This window comes from Diadema antillarum, unplaced genomic scaffold, assembly GCF_040938485.1.
Source record: "Diadema antillarum isolate AM-2024a unplaced genomic scaffold, OU_Dant_1.0 seq00000474_RagTag, whole genome shotgun sequence".
In the NCBI taxonomy this organism is placed as follows: domain Eukaryota; kingdom Metazoa; phylum Echinodermata; class Echinoidea; order Diadematoida; family Diadematidae; genus Diadema; species Diadema antillarum.
In genome coordinates, this window is record NW_027271441.1 from 9,525 (window position 1) to 28,406 (window position 18,882).

Consider the following 18,882-nt stretch of genomic DNA (forward strand, 5'->3'; position numbering starts at 1 on the left):
ACATATTCAAGTTACCCAGGGTGGTCCAGGAAGGGTTTCAGCATGTCACTGTAACATGCTCAAATTCTTGTGCAACATCCTAAAATCTTGTGCAACATCCTCAAAAGCCAGCAACATTTTGTGCAACATTCTCAAGAAATGGCAACAAGCTCAAAATAAAATGTATTCAATTATGTGAAAAACAAGTGGAAAACATACTGAAGAAACATCATACTACCTGGTACTTAGATATTGTGTGCAAAACATGAGAGAGAACATTGAATGTAAGCAGCACGAAGAGATATTATAAGGTGCGAAATATTGCTTACTACGTGCTCGTGTTGTGCGCTCCGCGCACATACAATTTCTGCAATATTCTCAGATTCTGAGCTGCTGTCAACATGCTCAGATTTCAAGTTGTGGACCACCCTGAGTTACCTTCAACGAATACGGCACAATCCAACGAAAAGTAGATTCAGAAGTTTCATCAAAGTCAGATTCATTAAAAAAAAGTTTCTAATAAAAGGGAATGCATTGAAATCCGACATCAAATTGAAATAATGGTTTGCTTGTTCTGCAAGAATTCTATCAGGATTACCCACATGACACAGGTGCACTTCTAATGATCAAGGTGTTCTTGGTCAGCCGATCCCATCAAATCAGTAAACATCAGCCAGAATTCAGATTAATCAATTTCTTATCTAATTAATTATTCAAGCATCGAATTGTATTTTTTAAACAATCTCTATAAATTGATTGATAAAATTAACCTTCGTCGACGTTGTACACTCCAATTATTCAGTGTTTCGAGTAGTTATATGATAAAAAACACAATAATAATAATGGGCATACGGCCTGCATATTAGGCTGGGATGTGATCCGTGACACCCTAATTGTCAGATAGGCGTCATATCCACAATACTATAGAGCTACCGCCAGATAGCAATACAAAATGACCGGTCAACGCGAAATTCCGCAAAGACGATTTAATAGCTAAATCACACAAACAAAATGTAATATGGTTGCCCAGAATCGGTTTCCAAGAATACGGTATTGAATGATTGTAAAGTTGGCACACAGTAGGGGCCTATACCCTAACTACTTTTACTGCATGTACTGCGTTTCCCTGATACTTCAATTCTTCTTTCTTTTTTTCGGAAAGACAATTTGTCAAGCATATTTGGCAAGAATGGTCAAGATCTCCAAGAAGATCGAATTGTTTCGAAACGCACTTATCTTCAGAAAGATTACTATCAACTGCTAGGACACATATAAGACAACAAAGTCCTTACGCCACCTCGTATAACCGCTTCCACAGGATGTACGTTATCTTTGTCAGAGAAGGCGACTGACATGGCCCACTGGTCAATAAATGCTACGTGTTTGTAGTCCGCGAAGATTTCTCTTAGCTTCAAGTCAAGCGAGCGCGCGTACCAATCACTCGTGGTCAGGCAACTTGCCACTGAATTCTGCTCGCGAGTATTGGCGCTCTTTATGACTACCAAAGTTCTCGGACTTCGCGCATGCAATCTCTCAACTGCTTTTCGTATGAGGCGCACGCGCTCCTCGTACGATTCTAACGTGACCGTCGTCATGTGCGCCCAAATGGTGAAGAAAAACACCGTGTTTTCCGTGGCGACCATTTCGTCGAGAGCATCGGCGATATATTTGACTTCGGTGGCGTTGGTCCAGTTGTTACGTATCGGGTAACCATGGTGTCTGTAGTGAATCGAACAATTCAACAGTTCACTCTCCGCCAATGAGGGTCCGACTTTCCAGTTGGACTGTTTGGTCGGGGGGTTAGGCTTCAGTTCTGGTAGCGTCTGGACGAGAAACTCGTAGTACTGCCTGGCGGTTGAGTCGCCGTGAAAATAGAGAGTTTTGTTGGTGAGACACTTGTAAGCGTCCGGTGCCTTCCATGTCCGCAGACTGCAGTGGTTTGAAAACCATTTCAAGTCCAAGTAATACCCAGCAGCTACTGATGAATTGATGTGCGACCCAACGGTACATGGAGGAAGATTTTCGTTCGGGCAACCCCGTGCAGTAGAGTCATCTGAAAAAAAAAAAAAAAACAGGAAGAGAGAGAGAGAGAGAGAGACAGACAGACGACAGGCAGTCAGAGTTAATCGGATCAGACTTCGAAATCTTGTCATAATGAAGTAAAACCCTTTTTATATGCATTTTATAAGCCATGATCATATGTCGATTCTATAATATATCGGCATACATAAACCATTACACGTAATGAAAAATTGTGATTATTGTGTGTTTGTATATATTTACATATGTATGTATGTATATATATATATATATATATATATATGCATATACAGAGGGCTCGACACTAACGGTGGCCCGGGGCCACCAAAAACGCACGTCGGGCCACCAAAGTTTCAGAAATGAAGAATTTGATGACCTGATCGGGCCACCAAAAAAGGTCGGATGTTTGCCTTTGGGCCACCAAAAATGAAAGTTTGTGTGGAGCCCTGATATATAGATATAGAAATGTAATGGAACTCTTTCAAATGAGCTGCTAACATTTTTGATAATGATAACGATTACCAGTTTCTGTGTTGAACTGTTTATACGAGAGAATGCAAATATTTTGCAAACAATACATTTTCATAGACAAAAAGTAAATAGGTACGCAAAGCACAGTTGCCGTTGTGACAGAAATACGTTCAGTAAATTTTCAATCCGCCACCATTAATATCCTCTCCAGCACTTCCTTCATCGTCCATGCATTCCGGACTTTTAAGATTTACCCGCAAGTCAGCCTGTTCTATACCGAGAATAAAAGAATTCTCCTATGCAGATGAACTACACTGACAAGCCCTGCTTTTGGAGACTCATTCGTATTAGTTATTTTTATCTTTATCGATTTTGGTAATATAATACCTGATAATTTTGTTCCTCTTAAAATTATTACCCGCTGCAACTCAAGCGATTTTGGTAATATGACTCTTGATTTCTTTTTTCGTTTTGCTTTATGGAAATGAACTGCTTGTAAAAGTTTGATTGTTCTTCACATCTATAGTATACTTGTAATGTAAAATAAACAAAGGAAATTAATGAGACACGATATTTTCATACTTGCACACTGCTTGACGAATTGTCTTACATTGATGTAAATAAGCACTGAATTGATCAATGTTATAGTAGTAGCGAGCTCCATGAGACCGCGAAATATTCAAACGCCTTTTAGTCGGTGCTTCTTGGAATCAAGGCGTTTCTTAACGAGTTAAAGCTTGTAAAGAGGAACTATATACTGTACTCCGCCTAACAATATACTTATGTCATGTAACAACTGAAACACATATCTCTGCATTTCCTTTTCTTAATTCAACAAAGAATCACGTATTACACGTTGCAGCATGAAATCTTTCAGCATTGTAAGTATACGATCCTTGAAAGAACGAGTTTTAAAATCGATTTTAAAGAATTCAAACATGCACACGAACGCACACTCACACAGGCGGGAATCGAATGGAGAGTTAGATCAAATTCCTTTAATAGGCCTATTCAATTTTCATAGATTATGATTATGGCCAACATTACTGTTTTGAAAATTCTTATTGAACTTAAAATTCCTTAGGTTAAAACATGGCGCGGATTTTCACCTTCTTAGTAGTAATTAAGCAGTAAAATAAAATGCATTCTTGTTACGGCGAGCATGATAAATTTAAAAGCTACTTACTTCCATATTGTTGAATGACAGTCACCTTGTCAGGGCCTCGGGCGCCTATTGGTGACTTTCGTCTTGAAAAGGAAAGGACAAAAAGCAACAATTACAGATACGGGAGTTTTATCACGTATGCAAATTTTATGTCTGAGAACAAAAAATGTCTGGGTAATCTTCGATCTTCGAATGTCTGGTACACGCGCGCCTGCGCGTGTAGGTATAAGTAGGCCTGCGTGTGAATATGATTACAATGTGTATACGCATACAATATATATATATATATATATATATATATATATATATATATATATACTAATATATATATATATATATATACATACATATATATATATACTAATGTATTATATAAATTTATATACATATACATATATACATATCTACATATCTAGTAATGTATTTTTTTTGTTCAGAATAATGTGTGTATGAAATGATTTTTTTTTTTCATTTGTTTGACAGCGTTTCAATATACTTTTTTATTTCCTCAAACAATGTTACATATGGTTGGATATTACGAATTCTACACCATCAGATATGATATTGATTGAAACAGGATTTTTTTTTCTCTCTCTCATATGCTATAGTATTTCAGTAATTATATATAATGAATGAAAGAAAGGTTTTGTGAGCAGGAAATTTGTGTTTATTTAGCTAGCCTGTTTTTAAAGGCCCTGTTATTATAAAATTATAAAAATGAATAAATTTGTGTGTTGATTGTTTCCGAAAAAGATTACAATTATGTAATCTGAAGTGATATGAAGAATTATGGATTATGTAATATATACATGTGCTGTAACCTAGACATTTTGATTTTTCATAGGTATGTCTTAGCATATCACTTTTCAGTGAACTGTAATGATAAAAATGATGTTATTTATTTATTTTCTACCATCCTCCGCAATGCTCAATTATTTGGCCATGTTGTAAGTGTACAGTAATTGTACATTATGTTATTTTTCTTGGTAAATGTGTCTACAATGTATTTCGTGATGTACGTTATTATATGTGTAGGGCCTCTGAGAATAACAGTGTTAAGCCACTGACAGAGCTACCCTACTGAAACAAAACAAACAAATAAATAAATAAATAAAATATATATATATATATATATACAATGGAGTATACATCACTCTGTTTATCTTTAACTCAACGATGCCCAAGCTATTTACCCCTTCCAGGTCCAAGGGGATGGAGGGCACAATGTACCTCCTATAACTTCTTTGTTGTATCACCGTCATTTTGCACATGGGTAGAGCAGCTCATGCTCTACATAATGCAACATTTGAAATTTCTGAAGATCATCCATTGAGGGTTCTAATTACCAAACTATAAAGAAATACTTAGGAAATATGCTAAAATCATGTTTTTTCTTAATATTTCTTTATCCCACGTCTATACGTTTTTATTTTTATTTCTTTTACCAATCATTTTTATATTTGCCACAAAGGAGAAGGAAGCCAATCTTCACCATTTGTTTTGGTTGAAAATGTTCAAGGTCAACACATGGGGGCGCTATTCATTACAATATGATGATACATAATGATGTATTGTTTAGCATAGGTAAATTTGATTAGTATTACATTTCATATTTCCGTGATGTTAGAATTTTGAGCTTGCTGATTGATAATATGATGAATGAATGATACTTCAGGCTAAACTTGTGTGAAAATGACCCAAAATAAAAAGGTAGTGTTTGGAAAATGCTGTATTTTCAATGATTTCTATTTTATCTATGTTGATGCCTATGTCATATAACAATACAGAAAATAATAAGGAGAACATCTCAGAGTCATTCACGACCATAAGTACTTCACATTTTAATCTTTCAGCAAATTACAGCCAAGAAAACCCTCATTTCATCCGTTTTTTATGTATAACTGAAATTGGAATAGAAAAACGTGCAAAGTTTGACGGACATGGTTGTCAGTTTGCAGTTGTCAGGGCAACCCCTAATATTGGATATAGCTGAATATACCAAAATGTTTGCAATTACATTTTAGGAAAAGTCACCAAATTTGGTTGAAATTGGGTAAAGGGTACGTGTAGGAGTGGCAAATGAAAATATGGGAGGGGACACTATGTGCCCCAGACATTGGGCTTTATGGTTCAGTGTAATAATATCAGAGGTAGAAATGTCAGAAGTAAAAATGTCAGAAGTAAAAATGTCAGAAGTAAGAATGTCAGGGGTAAAAATGTCAGACGTAAAAATGTCAGCAGTAAAAATTTCAGAAGTAAGAATGTCAGGGGTAAAAATGTCAGAGGTAAAAATGTCAGAGGTGATGTAAGAGGTAAAAATGTCAGACTGAGGTAAAGATATCAGAAATAAAAATTTCAGAGATAAAAATTTCAGAAAAAAAGTTCAGAGGTAAAAATGTCAGAGGTAAAAATGTCAATGGTTAAAATGTCAGAGATAAAAATGTCAGAAGTAATGACAGAGGTAAAAATGTCAGAGTTAATTATGTCAGAGGTAAAAATTGGAAGAGGTATAAGACAATAACCTAGCCAGCGTGAACTGCATTTATCGAATTATAAAATCCAAACTGCGGATTTGAAGAATATTATAACGGTGTTCGAACAATGCCGCAAACCCCTCAAACAGTATTATCCGACGTTGTTACGCCCAATGAAGTTATCACAACAATGACCACCGCACTTAAGAAAGGGAAAAATTAGGAAGGGGGAGGGGTTGAGCCAATTCCAGTAATTTTGCAACTACTACTTTCCATCATTCATCACTACAACACGACATATATATTGCGACTCATCGTTTTACATCTGAATTATGAATGATTATGTGTCATCGAGCGAAGCGCCCAGCGACTTATTAGTATACAATAAAAATTATCCTTTATGGATGCTTAAGACAAAGATATATTTCTCCCTCTGTTATTAACCCGATAGGATATTTTTTATTGTATATTGTTTGTATTTTTTTACTTGTATATTTATGTCGAAATCGGGCCTTGCGAGATCACGACATCTGAATTTGAGAAAATAATATAAAACAGGTTGAAAATTAGCGGTTGTAGACTATGCCTCATTCACGTCTTCACACTAAACAGGTAAAAAATGAACAGTACTGATTATATATTATAGCCGTGATGGGCGTAAGAAGAATCCGTTTGTGTAAGAGTGTGTATGTAAGAGTATATCTGTGTAGAAGTATACGTCAATACCAAAAGTGGGTTCGTGTGTGTGTGTGTGTTGTGTGTGTGTGATAACTTCATCGGGCATAACAACGTAAGATCATACTGTTTAAGGGATATTGTTGGAACCCCCTTATAACATTCTTCAAATCCGCAGTTTGGATTTGATAATTCGATAAATACAGTTTGCTCTAGCTAGATTATTATGTTACACCTCTTCACATTTTTACCTCGAACATAATCTCTTTAATCACTTCTGACATTTTACATCTGACATTTTTACCTTTGATACTTTTACCTCTGACATTTTTACCTCTGATAATTTTACTTCTGACATTTTTTATCTCTGACATTTTTACCTCTGACATTACCTGTGACATTTTTACTCTGACAATTTTACCCTGACATTTTTCTCTCTGACATTTTTCCCTCTGAAATTTTTGCCTCTGACATTTTTACTTCTGATATTTTTATTTCTCACATTTTTACCTCTGACATTTTTACCTCTTACAATTTTACATGTGACTTTGTTTACCTCAGACATTTTTACTTCGGACATTTTTACCTGTGACATTTTTACCTCTCACATTTTTACCTCAGACATTTTTACCCAGCACCGCCTTGGTAGGGTTAATCATGATATCATTGATAAAGAATACATAATGAGGCATACTAAGTATCCTGTAGATGTAAACATTCATCAACATTTACGGAATGAAGGAGATACTGAACGTGCCTTGAAGTGAGACTCATGACAGGCACGAAAAAATAACGAACTACAAACCTGTGACTAACGTATTTCTCAAGCGTCCTCTTGGAACAAAATATTATAAATCTGCCGGTGTTCACATTAATGATCGTGCCTATATATTTAAATGATAATAAATAATATGTAATATGTAAACTGTGTAATATATCATTCCATATGTTATACATGATATGTAATATGTAAACTATGTAATATATCATTCCATATGTTATACATGATATGTAATATGATTATGATATATGATAGATACTGAGAACAAAATTTGATATAGAATGTAGCTTTATTTCAAATTCTATTTACCGAAAAGGCCTATTATACAAGGCTGTACAAAATAATGATTTCGCTGGATATTGTGTATACAAATGTGTACGTGTCTGTGTGTGTGTGTGTGGGGGGGGGGGGGGGGGTCATCCTACGGGAAACGAGTGCAGCGTATGTCCACAACATGTGGAAGACACTTATCTCATATGGGTAATAATTATCAATATTTACCCCTCAAAAAACTTCTTGTCCGTGACTTCTCCAACTAACGGGCCCAGGATCTGGTTGCTGTAGGCCGAGTTTGCGCTGGTCCAGGCGAAAGAGGAGCACTCGAATCCCGCTGGCTTGGCGCAGAACCAAGGACCGTGCACTCGACTATTCGTCAAATCACAAACCGCCTCCTGTATGAGTATTATGACCAAGAATGATTTGCTGGACATAATAATAATATAAAATGATAAGCTGCAAGACATTAATTCTGTCATTCGCTGGTGGACATCATGGCCAGCGGAACCGGCCCCCCTTTTTTGCACCATATACAAAGGAATACATGATTATTAAGGTGTCATCACTTTACCCCCCCCCCCCCCCCACTTTTTTTTTCTTATTTCGGAAGTGCGTAGGTGGCACTATAATATAGAAAGAAACCTTGAAGTGTGAGCGCGGTAAGGTATATGTTTTTGCGCTTATTAGACCTTTTTTATCATTTTTTTTTTTTTGCTTGTCAGCTGAAGAAACCCGAAAGTGACACCAGAAATTGCGCTGATGCCTTTTTTAAAATGTATTTATTAGTATTATTTTTTTTTCCTTTTTAGCTCATGAAACCGTGAAGTGCCCCCCCCCCCTCCCCACTTTTGAAAACGTTCCGCAGGCCTGGCATATGCACTATGATACAGCGAATGGAAACAGCTGATGAAGATCGGTCGGTATCACTGTGTCTTGTTCGGCTATGCGAACAAACAACTGGGACGCAAGTACTGTACGCACAATCACAGGTGAACAAGTTTGGCAAACTGTAAGCAAAGATATATCATTTTGGGAGTTCGATGTCAACAGACATAAAGATTTAGAACCCTTGACATAGTAATAAACATTGTCAGGAGCGGATCCAGGAATTCCGTAAAGGAGATGCGCCATTATATGAATTAAAGGGGGCGCACCTCCCCCCCCCCCCCATTCTTTCTGTTAATTTCTAAAAATAAATAAAGGTGCGCCCGCCTCTGGATCCACCACTGATTATGATGTACTCTTTTCTTTAATAAGACGAACAGACACATAAAATCTTAAGTCCATGCATGCAGTCCATAAATTATACGTAATTTTACGGGAAATACACGCCTGACACTTTGTGTAGGTCAGTATGATGAAAGGATGCAGATGCTGGACTAAATACAAAGTATACACTTGTGAATTTGGTAATGTAATTTATCACTTATCTCAAACTTAATGTTCCATTCTCGAACTTCCCTTCTCACAGCAATTCTTGAGGTTTTTCCAACAAAAGCTGGATGTCATAAATTTTCCAGATCAATATTAAAGTTGATATACGACTGCGACTATTGTAAAGTCGATCGTAATCATTAGAGCAAAGTTCTCACCGCTTCTGGTGGGACCACATTACATTGCACGTCCTTCGCAACCCTAGTGCTGCCGTTGGTTTGCACGAACCTCCCGGCGTACCCATATCTCGTCGGGAGAGTTTCCCGCGCTCGCTTCAAGACGTCTACGGCCTCTGCTGAGTGCACGAGGATGACGCGAACAAAGACTTCCCCCGACCAACGGGCGGTGAATTGTGCCTAAACAAGATAAAATGAGATGATGATTTGATTACGTCAGTCTATCATACATGTAATTACTTTCAAAGCAAGAGAAAGAAACAAGGAAAACAATGGAAATACATCACAAATGATCACTGTTATTGTCATTAATTTTATCATGCAGTGCATAACGATATTATACAGGCCTACATGCAAATGTATTGTAGTATTCTTTAAACCGCATTGCTATTTCCCCACTGCGCAATGTGCACAGATGCTAAATGAGGGCAGGAGAAAATGTGTGTGTGTGTGTGTGTGTGTGTGTGCGTTTGTGCGTGTTTGTGCGTGTTTTTTTCTGCAGATTCTGTGATTCTGGAAAATGAATGTGTGTGTGTGCGTGTGTGCGTGTGTTTGCATGTAAAAATTGGGATGAGCTTGATATAGGCCTAGTTAGCCAAATCTGCATAAACTCTTCTTCATTAGAAATCTGAAAAGAGCTAGGATAATATTCATTTCATTCAGATAAATGAAAGAGATGATTGATTGGTAAAAAATTCTCCATAAAAAATTAGAACTCAGTCCTAGTAGTTGCAAGGGGGTTCTCACGCCGCTCAAACTATACATTTAGCAAAAAATACGGCTTTACCACTCAAGATTTACAAATTTAATGTTTGGTGCATCTAGTAATTGTTGTAACTTGAAGCCAAAGGAAGGTGTACTGTTGAGTCGCGACATGAGGTGCATTTTGTCGACAAATTCACCCTCATTAATTTTGCTATTGCTCCCTTTCATCAAGCTGCTTTTGATGAATTTCCGATTTATTTCAGCATATGGTATGGAGATGGTCCATTTTATGTACAGTATGTCCCCCAAAAAATTACAATCAGATTTTCGAATTGATAACACCCAATATGATTGACCTGTCTAAATGCTACTTCAGGGTCGTAAAATATAACACCTTAGCTCGCTCTATTTTTCAGAAAACCCCATTCAATCTGGTTAAGCGGTAACAGAGAAATGTAGATTGTTGTAAAGCATGTCATGAGTCTGATTCTTCCAATTTTAGTACTTTGATGCTCATGTGTGTGAATACAATAGACAGAACTTGGAGGGAAGAGATTCCTGACATCCTCTACAAAATACCTCATTTTTCTTTGACCACTGAAGCAAATCGAATGGGGTTTTCTGTAAGATGTATGCAATGAGTTATAGTTTCATACTCTGAATTTACATTTAGATTCATTCACTATCTTTAAAGATAATTATCATTGAGGAGGGTCCCGTTGTATTTCTTTTTGGACATACAATATAGGCAAGATAGGACACCAACAAGGAGGGTTCAAGGCGTGCGTGACGAGCAAAATATTCAGGAGCAAGACGAACATCTCCATAGATGACAATATTAACGTTGTCTTCAATATGACAAGCTGAAGTACGGTTTATTGATAGACCATAATTGTATTTAGATTATTTGTATACTTCTTTGAAATGCAAAATGCCTTGTGTATTTCTATCTGCCGTATATTGGCATTGCCTATATGTTTAGCACCACTTATTTTATTGCATAAATCTAAAGTGCACGGGATAATGGACATAATATGCCTTGCCTAAAAAAGAAGATTCAGGGCCTCTTTATATCAAAAGTAATCGATTGCAACTTCAAAAAAATCAATTACAATTACTCCCCAAAAACGATCAGAAGATCATGAATTAATCATAACTTACACGACTTAACAATTAATAAAGGCATCAAGAGACTTAGAATTGAAACCAATTTCCAATCTCTTCGTGAAAGTGACTATATTGTCGATCGAAAGTTATATTTGATTTCAAATGGCTCAGAGATATAGATGATGTTAGAATCAATCATAACTCTCACTTGATAAAACAAGGCCAAGGTAAGATACAATGCCCTTTACAGGGCCTAGTGTGCTCTTCTATAGATGGACAGTTTAGTGAGATAAATTGTTCCAAATTTTTGAATAAACATTTTAATGACGGGGAGAACTCTTAGTTTCGATATTAAGTAGTACAGAAACTTGGCACCAACACTTTCTCGATAAGGGACTACAGTTACTTTGTATAAGATTTTGTCATCGTGTGATTTTATTCTACCTCAATACAGTGAAAGATGCTGACGCCATATATATGATATAGAGCCATTAGACCTTATTTTTATTTCACTTTTATATTTCGTTTTTTATTGGGTTTTTACTGTCAAATGAATGAACATGTGTATGTATGTGTACGTGTATGATGTTAGCATCTATAAATTGGTTAAATTTGGTATACAGAGTTACAGAATTTATGGTGGTTGGGATATGGACTAAGAATGTCTTCAAAATTGGAAGAAAAAAAATCGCAATGAACGAAGATGATGACATTTATAGCAGCTACACGCGTAGCTGAGTACAGAGTAGGCCCTATTCGTTTATCTGCTAAGGAACCACAATAAATTTTACATATACATGGAACCATCGATTTATTTACTATACGTGATGTCAAATCATATAAATCGTGTAAAATATCTCTTCAAATCCGAAGGCGGCAGTAATACTGTATCCCATGGAGATTCAAAGAGAAAGTTCACACACCAGAGGCCATGACAAACCGGTAAATAACCCTTTTTGGAGATAGTGCTTCAAAAATATAATGTAAAAAGTTCCATAAAATACACGAAATGTTTCGTTTTACATTGTCTAAGTGAACCACCTTGTTTCACCTAATTCCTGAAAATTGACTTGCATTTTGTCCTCATCAATTCTGCTCAAACTGCGCTCGGAGGCCCTTCAAAAAACCAAACCAAAACAAAACAAAGAACCTGTCACAAAAGAAAAACATATAAGAAATTCACGAAAAATTCAATGGCTTTCATGCTTGATAAAAGTATCAAGTCCTAAAAGGTAGAGTATAATATCTTCAGCACTCAAGATTTGTAAATGTTGGTGCATTTACGCTACAACACGACTGGCCACGCAGGAAGGCATATTGAGTTTCGAAATTATGTGCAGTTTCAACGAATTAAAATAATGATACTACTACTTCTTCTACTACTACTGCTACTGCTACTACTACTACTAATAATAATAATAATAGTAATAATAATAATAATAATGGTAATAACGATACATGTAATACCTTCTTACCTAGGGTAACCTCTACAATGTTGCCACTGGTATACCAGAGGGACCTGCCATTATTATTACCCTAGCGCTGTAATGTACACATTTATACACCTGGGTTGAGAGGAACACTGTGGGTGAAATCATCTTGTCCAAGGACGCAAGCACTGGGCGAGAATCGGTCCTCCGATTGGGAGTCGAGAGTCTTATCCATTATATGCCACAGCGCCCCTCATCTATACCGTCCGATAGCATGGTATAACGTTCGTTAATCAAAGAATGAAGAAAAAGGAGCGATTTGTTACTCTAACTTTATTTCATTTTCGGATTAACGAACCTCCTGAATAACAAACCAATTTTCTTTTTTTTTTCGACTAACGAACCTTCGGAATGCCGAACCTTCGGAGTAACTCCCCAAGTACTGTTCCAAAATGTCCGACTTTTTGGACACATCATAGAAAAGCATTATATGGGGAAAAAAACTTCTTTAAGGGAAAGTGGAGGTATAAAAAGGCGAGAGAGACCAATAATAACTTGGATTGGAAACACTAGCAAATATACAGGACATAGGCAACAGATATCATAGGAGACATTAACGTGAGCTCATCCATGTCATTGCAGCGAATGTGCCAACTGAAATGATTATGATGATTGCCTAAATTGCGAGTACGTCCTCAGCATTAATGGAGACAGATTTGAAATCTGCGATGCTAGACCCTACTAAAACAATGATGATGATGACATTGCTTATTATAATGGTAGCCCCAAGGGAAAAAAAACACGACTTCGCTTCAGCGTTGTTTCGTGGGACATTTACTGTCATGAACATTTCAAGTTATACAAGCAAACTTCGGTAACCTTGTCACGCCCCTTAAGTTCATTTGTTATGCCGTATCATCTTCCTCGCGTGAGTGTCTATGTTTGGTGTGTGTCATATTACTTCGATCGGCTGGCTGAGTTTGCTTTTACAATATATTTTCACAGTATTCTTCCCATGAAATCAATCTATCTTTCGGTATAATCGAAGCTACGTCCGGGATATCTTTTTTTTTTTCCCATAAAGGTGACTTTGATGTTCCAATGTGAAGCGGAGACCGGGTTGGCACAACTCTGATCTTTATGCAGAAAATCATAACAGATTTTGTCAACATCTAACGAGCTATACAACCATAAAGATGTGCGGTAAGTATTACAAAAGAGAACACACTTCTGAAAAGCTAAATGATAACGGTGATAATCATCTTTGATTTTCATGTGACATGTAATCCTTACTTGGCTTTCGTTAAAGATAATAAAGTTTTGGTACCTCAAAAGTTTCCCTGAGTTTCCATGTCTTAGTTTGTGTTTCAGGTTAAAGTACCTTTCATATAACTAACACTGTGAGACTTACTCGCCCCATAGTGCTCTCATGTCTTTAGTAATCATTATTGCAATAATGGTTTCGTACAATACGTGTACATTGATTATCGCGGTACCGCGTCGAGTCAAACGGCTCGTTCGAATTTTTCAGAGCCCGCTCTGCTCTGGTGCGAAACCATTATTGCATGATTACTAAGACATGAGAGCACTTTGGGGCGAGTAAGTCTCACAGTGTAGTTATATAGTTATAAGACAAGGAAATAACTCTTTATATTAAATAACTCAAAATGGATATGTGCAACTTGTTTTATGCAGTAGTATTGTAAAGTCGAGATTAAATTCTTGAATTAAAAAAAAAAGAAGAACTGGACGTCTTTGCTGTGCATTCGTTTTACTATACAGGGGGACGATGAATTCTGCTTTTTCCCTCTCTGAAAGGAAACTCAGAAGGCTGCTAGTTTTCTGGAACTCGGCGAGTGTCTAGGATTAACGAAAATTATTTTTTTTTTAGTTCAGTTTGAGTACGATGTATCCCCCTAGATTTGACTACTATCGAACCTAACTGTAACAACTTTTAACCTTAAATACAGTATCCACCCTGAATGTCACTTTCAACCCATCATGTAACATTAACCCTAAATGTGCCTTTTTTAACCCGACATGTAACATCAACTTTAAAGTAATAAGTTTTAACCGTCGTGTTATGTCAACCCTAAATTCAACTAGTAGTAAAATTTGTCAAGATGACAAAAAAGGTTATCTGTTTGATGCATGAAATGAGATTGTAAGTTGAGGTATAGTCATATCAAAAGCTGAAAAACTTGGCCAAGGATAAGCGATCTGCTGCTAATTTGACAAAGTCAGGCTAAATGATATATATATAATATATATATATATATATATATATATATATATATATATACATATACAGAGAATTGCATGGAGATAACGTGTAAGATGTTAAAGTTTTTGTAGGTTCACTTTAATTTGTCACAGTGAAGACGTCATCGAAATGAGGAAAAATGTCTCACTGAATTAGAATAGACTTTCATAGACTATGACATTATGACCGAATATGCATAGCCAAGATAGCCTCTGATCAAGGTGGTGTTATTTTATAAGAATGATTCATCTGATACAGTTTAAATTATCAACGCATCATGTCATGTATTGCATGAAACGGCATTAGATAAGAATATTAGGTTTCAGGAAACCAAAACCCAAGGAAAATCATGTGGATTGAGTGAAAGCAGCAACATCATTAGAACGCATCAGTGAATGTTTGAGCAAAATCAGACTAACTATGCAAAAGTTATAAATTTTTAAAGTTTTGGTGTTGAAACCGCTGGATGAGGAGACTGTTTGAGTTCATGACATCATGTGTGGACAACAATTTATAAGGAAAATATAAAGAAAATTCAATTTGCTTCCAATTTTCTAGCATAGTGAAAGAGCACTTGACTAACCACTTTCAGAAAGTAGGGGAATAATCATCTACCCATAACATATGTCAGGATCAAGTTGATTGAACATGCAATTTTCATGAAAAATGAACTTTTGGAGAAGTTCCTTTATACTATTTTAAAGTCATAAAGGGCGTCTAATGCATGATAAAGATGTTATGTTAGGAAATGGTGCATTTGAGTTGCTCTAGATGCGTGCGAAATATAGCGGCAATAGGGCATGTTTCTTTTTTTTTCCAAAATACAGTAGTTACGTCTTTTGACATTATCAATTCTAATTGGTATGGCCAAGAAAGTTCTGATCACGAAGTTGATATTTCATGAAATGAACCGTTTGACAATGTATATCAATGTAATACGCAGATTACAAGGGTGATACGTCATGTGTTTCACCAAAGTACAGAAATACATATTTTGTTTTAAACCTTTGACCCTAGAATTCATACCCTTAATGTGATATCTTGCAACCACAATTGTAATATTGCTGCTTTAGAATTAAGTGTCGATATTACATTTAGGGGTAAAAGTTGTTACATTTAGGGTCGATATTACATGAAGATAATCCGTAAAAAGATTTTATACGTAAATATTTACGCTTATAGATCATTATAATTAGGGAAGATATTCAATTCAGGGTTAAAAGTTACGAAATTTAAGGTAAAGTGTTTTACATTCAGCACTGTTTAGGGTTTTGCGGTGATTACATTTTAGTGTTAAACGTTATTACATTTAAGGTCCATGATAAATTCATGTTTGAAATGTTTTACATTGAGTTTCGATATGTCATTCTTTAACCGTTTTAAATACAGGTCCCATAAAAATTTCGCGCTTTTCTTTCACTTGGGTGATACATGCGAGACTACAAGTGATACCCATGAGAATGCAAACTCTCTGTGACGGGCCCAATCGGCGTCGGAATCGCGGTCATGCCTGTCCGGAGATGCAGTGCCTTGACCTGGGGGGCGTTTCATGAAGGAACTTGTCAGATAAAAATAAATGTCCGACAAGTCAATTATATCCGACAAGTTCAGAGAAATCAGCCAATCAGACTAAAGAATTTCTCAAAACTTGTCGGATATAATTGACTTGTCAGATATTTTATCCGACAAGCTCCTTCATGAAATGCCCCCGATTGCCTTCATTCTTTCGAGATACCGGTTGTCTTCCAGTCTGTAACCACTTGCATTATCTTTGCGCTTAATGGTTTCCCCGGATATCCCTACCTATAATAGGCCATATTCACATATCGACACTAATAAAATTGTGCGTCGCTTATACCCAGCCACTCCAGAAAAGTTTGCATATCATGCATTATTGCACATCATTTTGCATTCGTATTATACTTGAACACGCTCTTCCATGATATAACTTGGTCCCACATTAAAATTCACTTACATTTAGATCGATCTTATTAGGGAGAAATTCTCCGACTTTTAAGCTCGGAAGAACAACCTACAACCACGTGCCCTAGAAATTGTTCACATGTGTATAGGCCTACTGTCTTCATGTTTGTGCTTGAATCTGATCCGAGACCGATTACATGCGATATTCGCCATTTTGCATCATTCTAAGACCAGCCGCATCTTCTGACGTGTTCTAAATGAGCTCGTCGTCTCTCACTAGATTGCAGAGTAGCAGTGGATTATATGGTACATTCGTACTGAAAACATTATTCAGGGATACCGCTGAAAAGCATGCAGGCGTGTAACAAAATTCTTATGTGGATTGCTGACGTTACAGCAAAATGGTGAAAATATACAACAACAACAAAATACAAGCCTGCATGCGCTGCTGGTTTTATAACAATCTCTTTATAAGTTAAGGTTGACAATGGCGCCAACTTTTCCAGTAACTCTACGCTTCTATCAATAGATAGGAAAACTCAGATACACTTACTAGTCCACGCCCATGCAGTATATTTGGAAATGATAGATTACTGCCAATATATTGATATCACATTGTTTGAATTGTATGAATTACACTGATAGAAGTGTTTAATATCAGTGACGTATGACTAAAGCATTTATAACTCTTCTACATACTGATACGTAGAAGGATCTTTACTTTGCAGAAAGTTTAACTTAGGAAAGCACAGCAGTGTCTGAAAACAGAATAAACACAACAATCGATTATTAATCATTTACAGATCTTTCCCTTATAAAGTTAGATGATCAATTGCCATAGCAGGGATGACTAAAGTAAAGACCACGAAGTTTCATAGATTCAGCGTTTTTATGTATTTTGTCAACAGTTGGAGGTGAGCTTATCAACTAACAATTGGCACAGATACTTTTAATAAAGTTACTGAAAATACGGAGTTCTCCTTTATACGAAACGGCGCGCCGTTTTAGTATAAACGTTTCGTATAAACGGCGCGCCGTTTCGACGCCGCGGCGTCATACGTGCAATGAGTCTATTCGAACAACCATCTGTTTCAGTAAGACCAACTGTCACCTAATCAATATTTTGTCTTTCTGTTTCTTTCTGTGTACATTTTTTTTTCCTTTGATGAACTGATACGTGAATACTATGTTTAAGTAATATGGCGCGAAACCGGGTGTTATACGGGGCTGCACTCCATCCCCCTTTCGCACTTTTAGTCCAGTCAAAATACGACAAAAAGTGGGTTAACCCACAACTAATTGCAACAGAAACGATTCCACTTGCATTTGACCCGGAAGAGCTATTAAAATAATGTATTAAAAGTTCCCTAAAATTCGAGTGGTGGATCAGTGTCTAATTTGCATAAATTCAAAATGGCCGCCATACAACCTGTTTATGCCTATATCTCGGGATACGTAACCAATAGAAAGTAAATTCCGGTTTCTAAACCTATGTTTTTTAGGTCAAGGAATACAATTATGTTATCTGTAGCAACTTTCAAGCATCCCTTTATATAGTTTTGCATATATTTGCATATAATTATATGCAAAATGGCTGCCATATTGCCTGTGCAAGCCCATATCTTCGTATACCATTAATGAAGTACACTCAGGAATAAGTCGCTACATATCTGGAATAAAACCCACAAAAAAATATATTCTGGTGTCTAAACCTATGTTTTTTTTTTAGGTCAGGGAATATAATTATGATATTAGCAGTAACTTTCAAGCTTCCCTTTATACATTTTTTGCATATATTTGCATTTAATAAATGCAAAATTGCCGCCATAATTCCTCTACAGGCTTATATCTCTATCTGTAAAAGGTACCCAGTGGTGGTGTCTATGGTCTTAATTTTACTGCTGAAAGTCACTGTTGTAGAAAACGTTCCAATCAGGAATAATTACCTATATTTCACTAAAAATTTGCATATATTTATACATA

At 36.4% G+C, this 18,882-nt stretch overlaps 1 protein-coding gene across 1 annotated transcript in view; it reads right to left on the reverse strand.

Moving 5' to 3' along the window:
• Positions 1 to 946: 946 nt before the first annotated feature.
• Positions 947 to 18,882, reverse strand: part of LOC139733410 (NXPE family member 3-like) — a 54,572-nt gene continuing 36,636 nt past the window's right edge. The window contains exons 3-6 of the mRNA XM_071644235.1: positions 9,454 to 9,651; positions 8,087 to 8,256; positions 3,677 to 3,738; positions 947 to 2,032 (exon numbers count right to left, since the gene is read on the reverse strand). Of these exons, the coding sequence (XP_071500336.1) occupies positions 1,233 to 2,032; positions 3,677 to 3,738; positions 8,087 to 8,256; positions 9,454 to 9,651 (1,230 nt within the window). The 3' untranslated portion in view covers positions 947 to 1,232. The remainder of the gene's footprint in view (positions 2,033 to 3,676; positions 3,739 to 8,086; positions 8,257 to 9,453; positions 9,652 to 18,882) is intronic.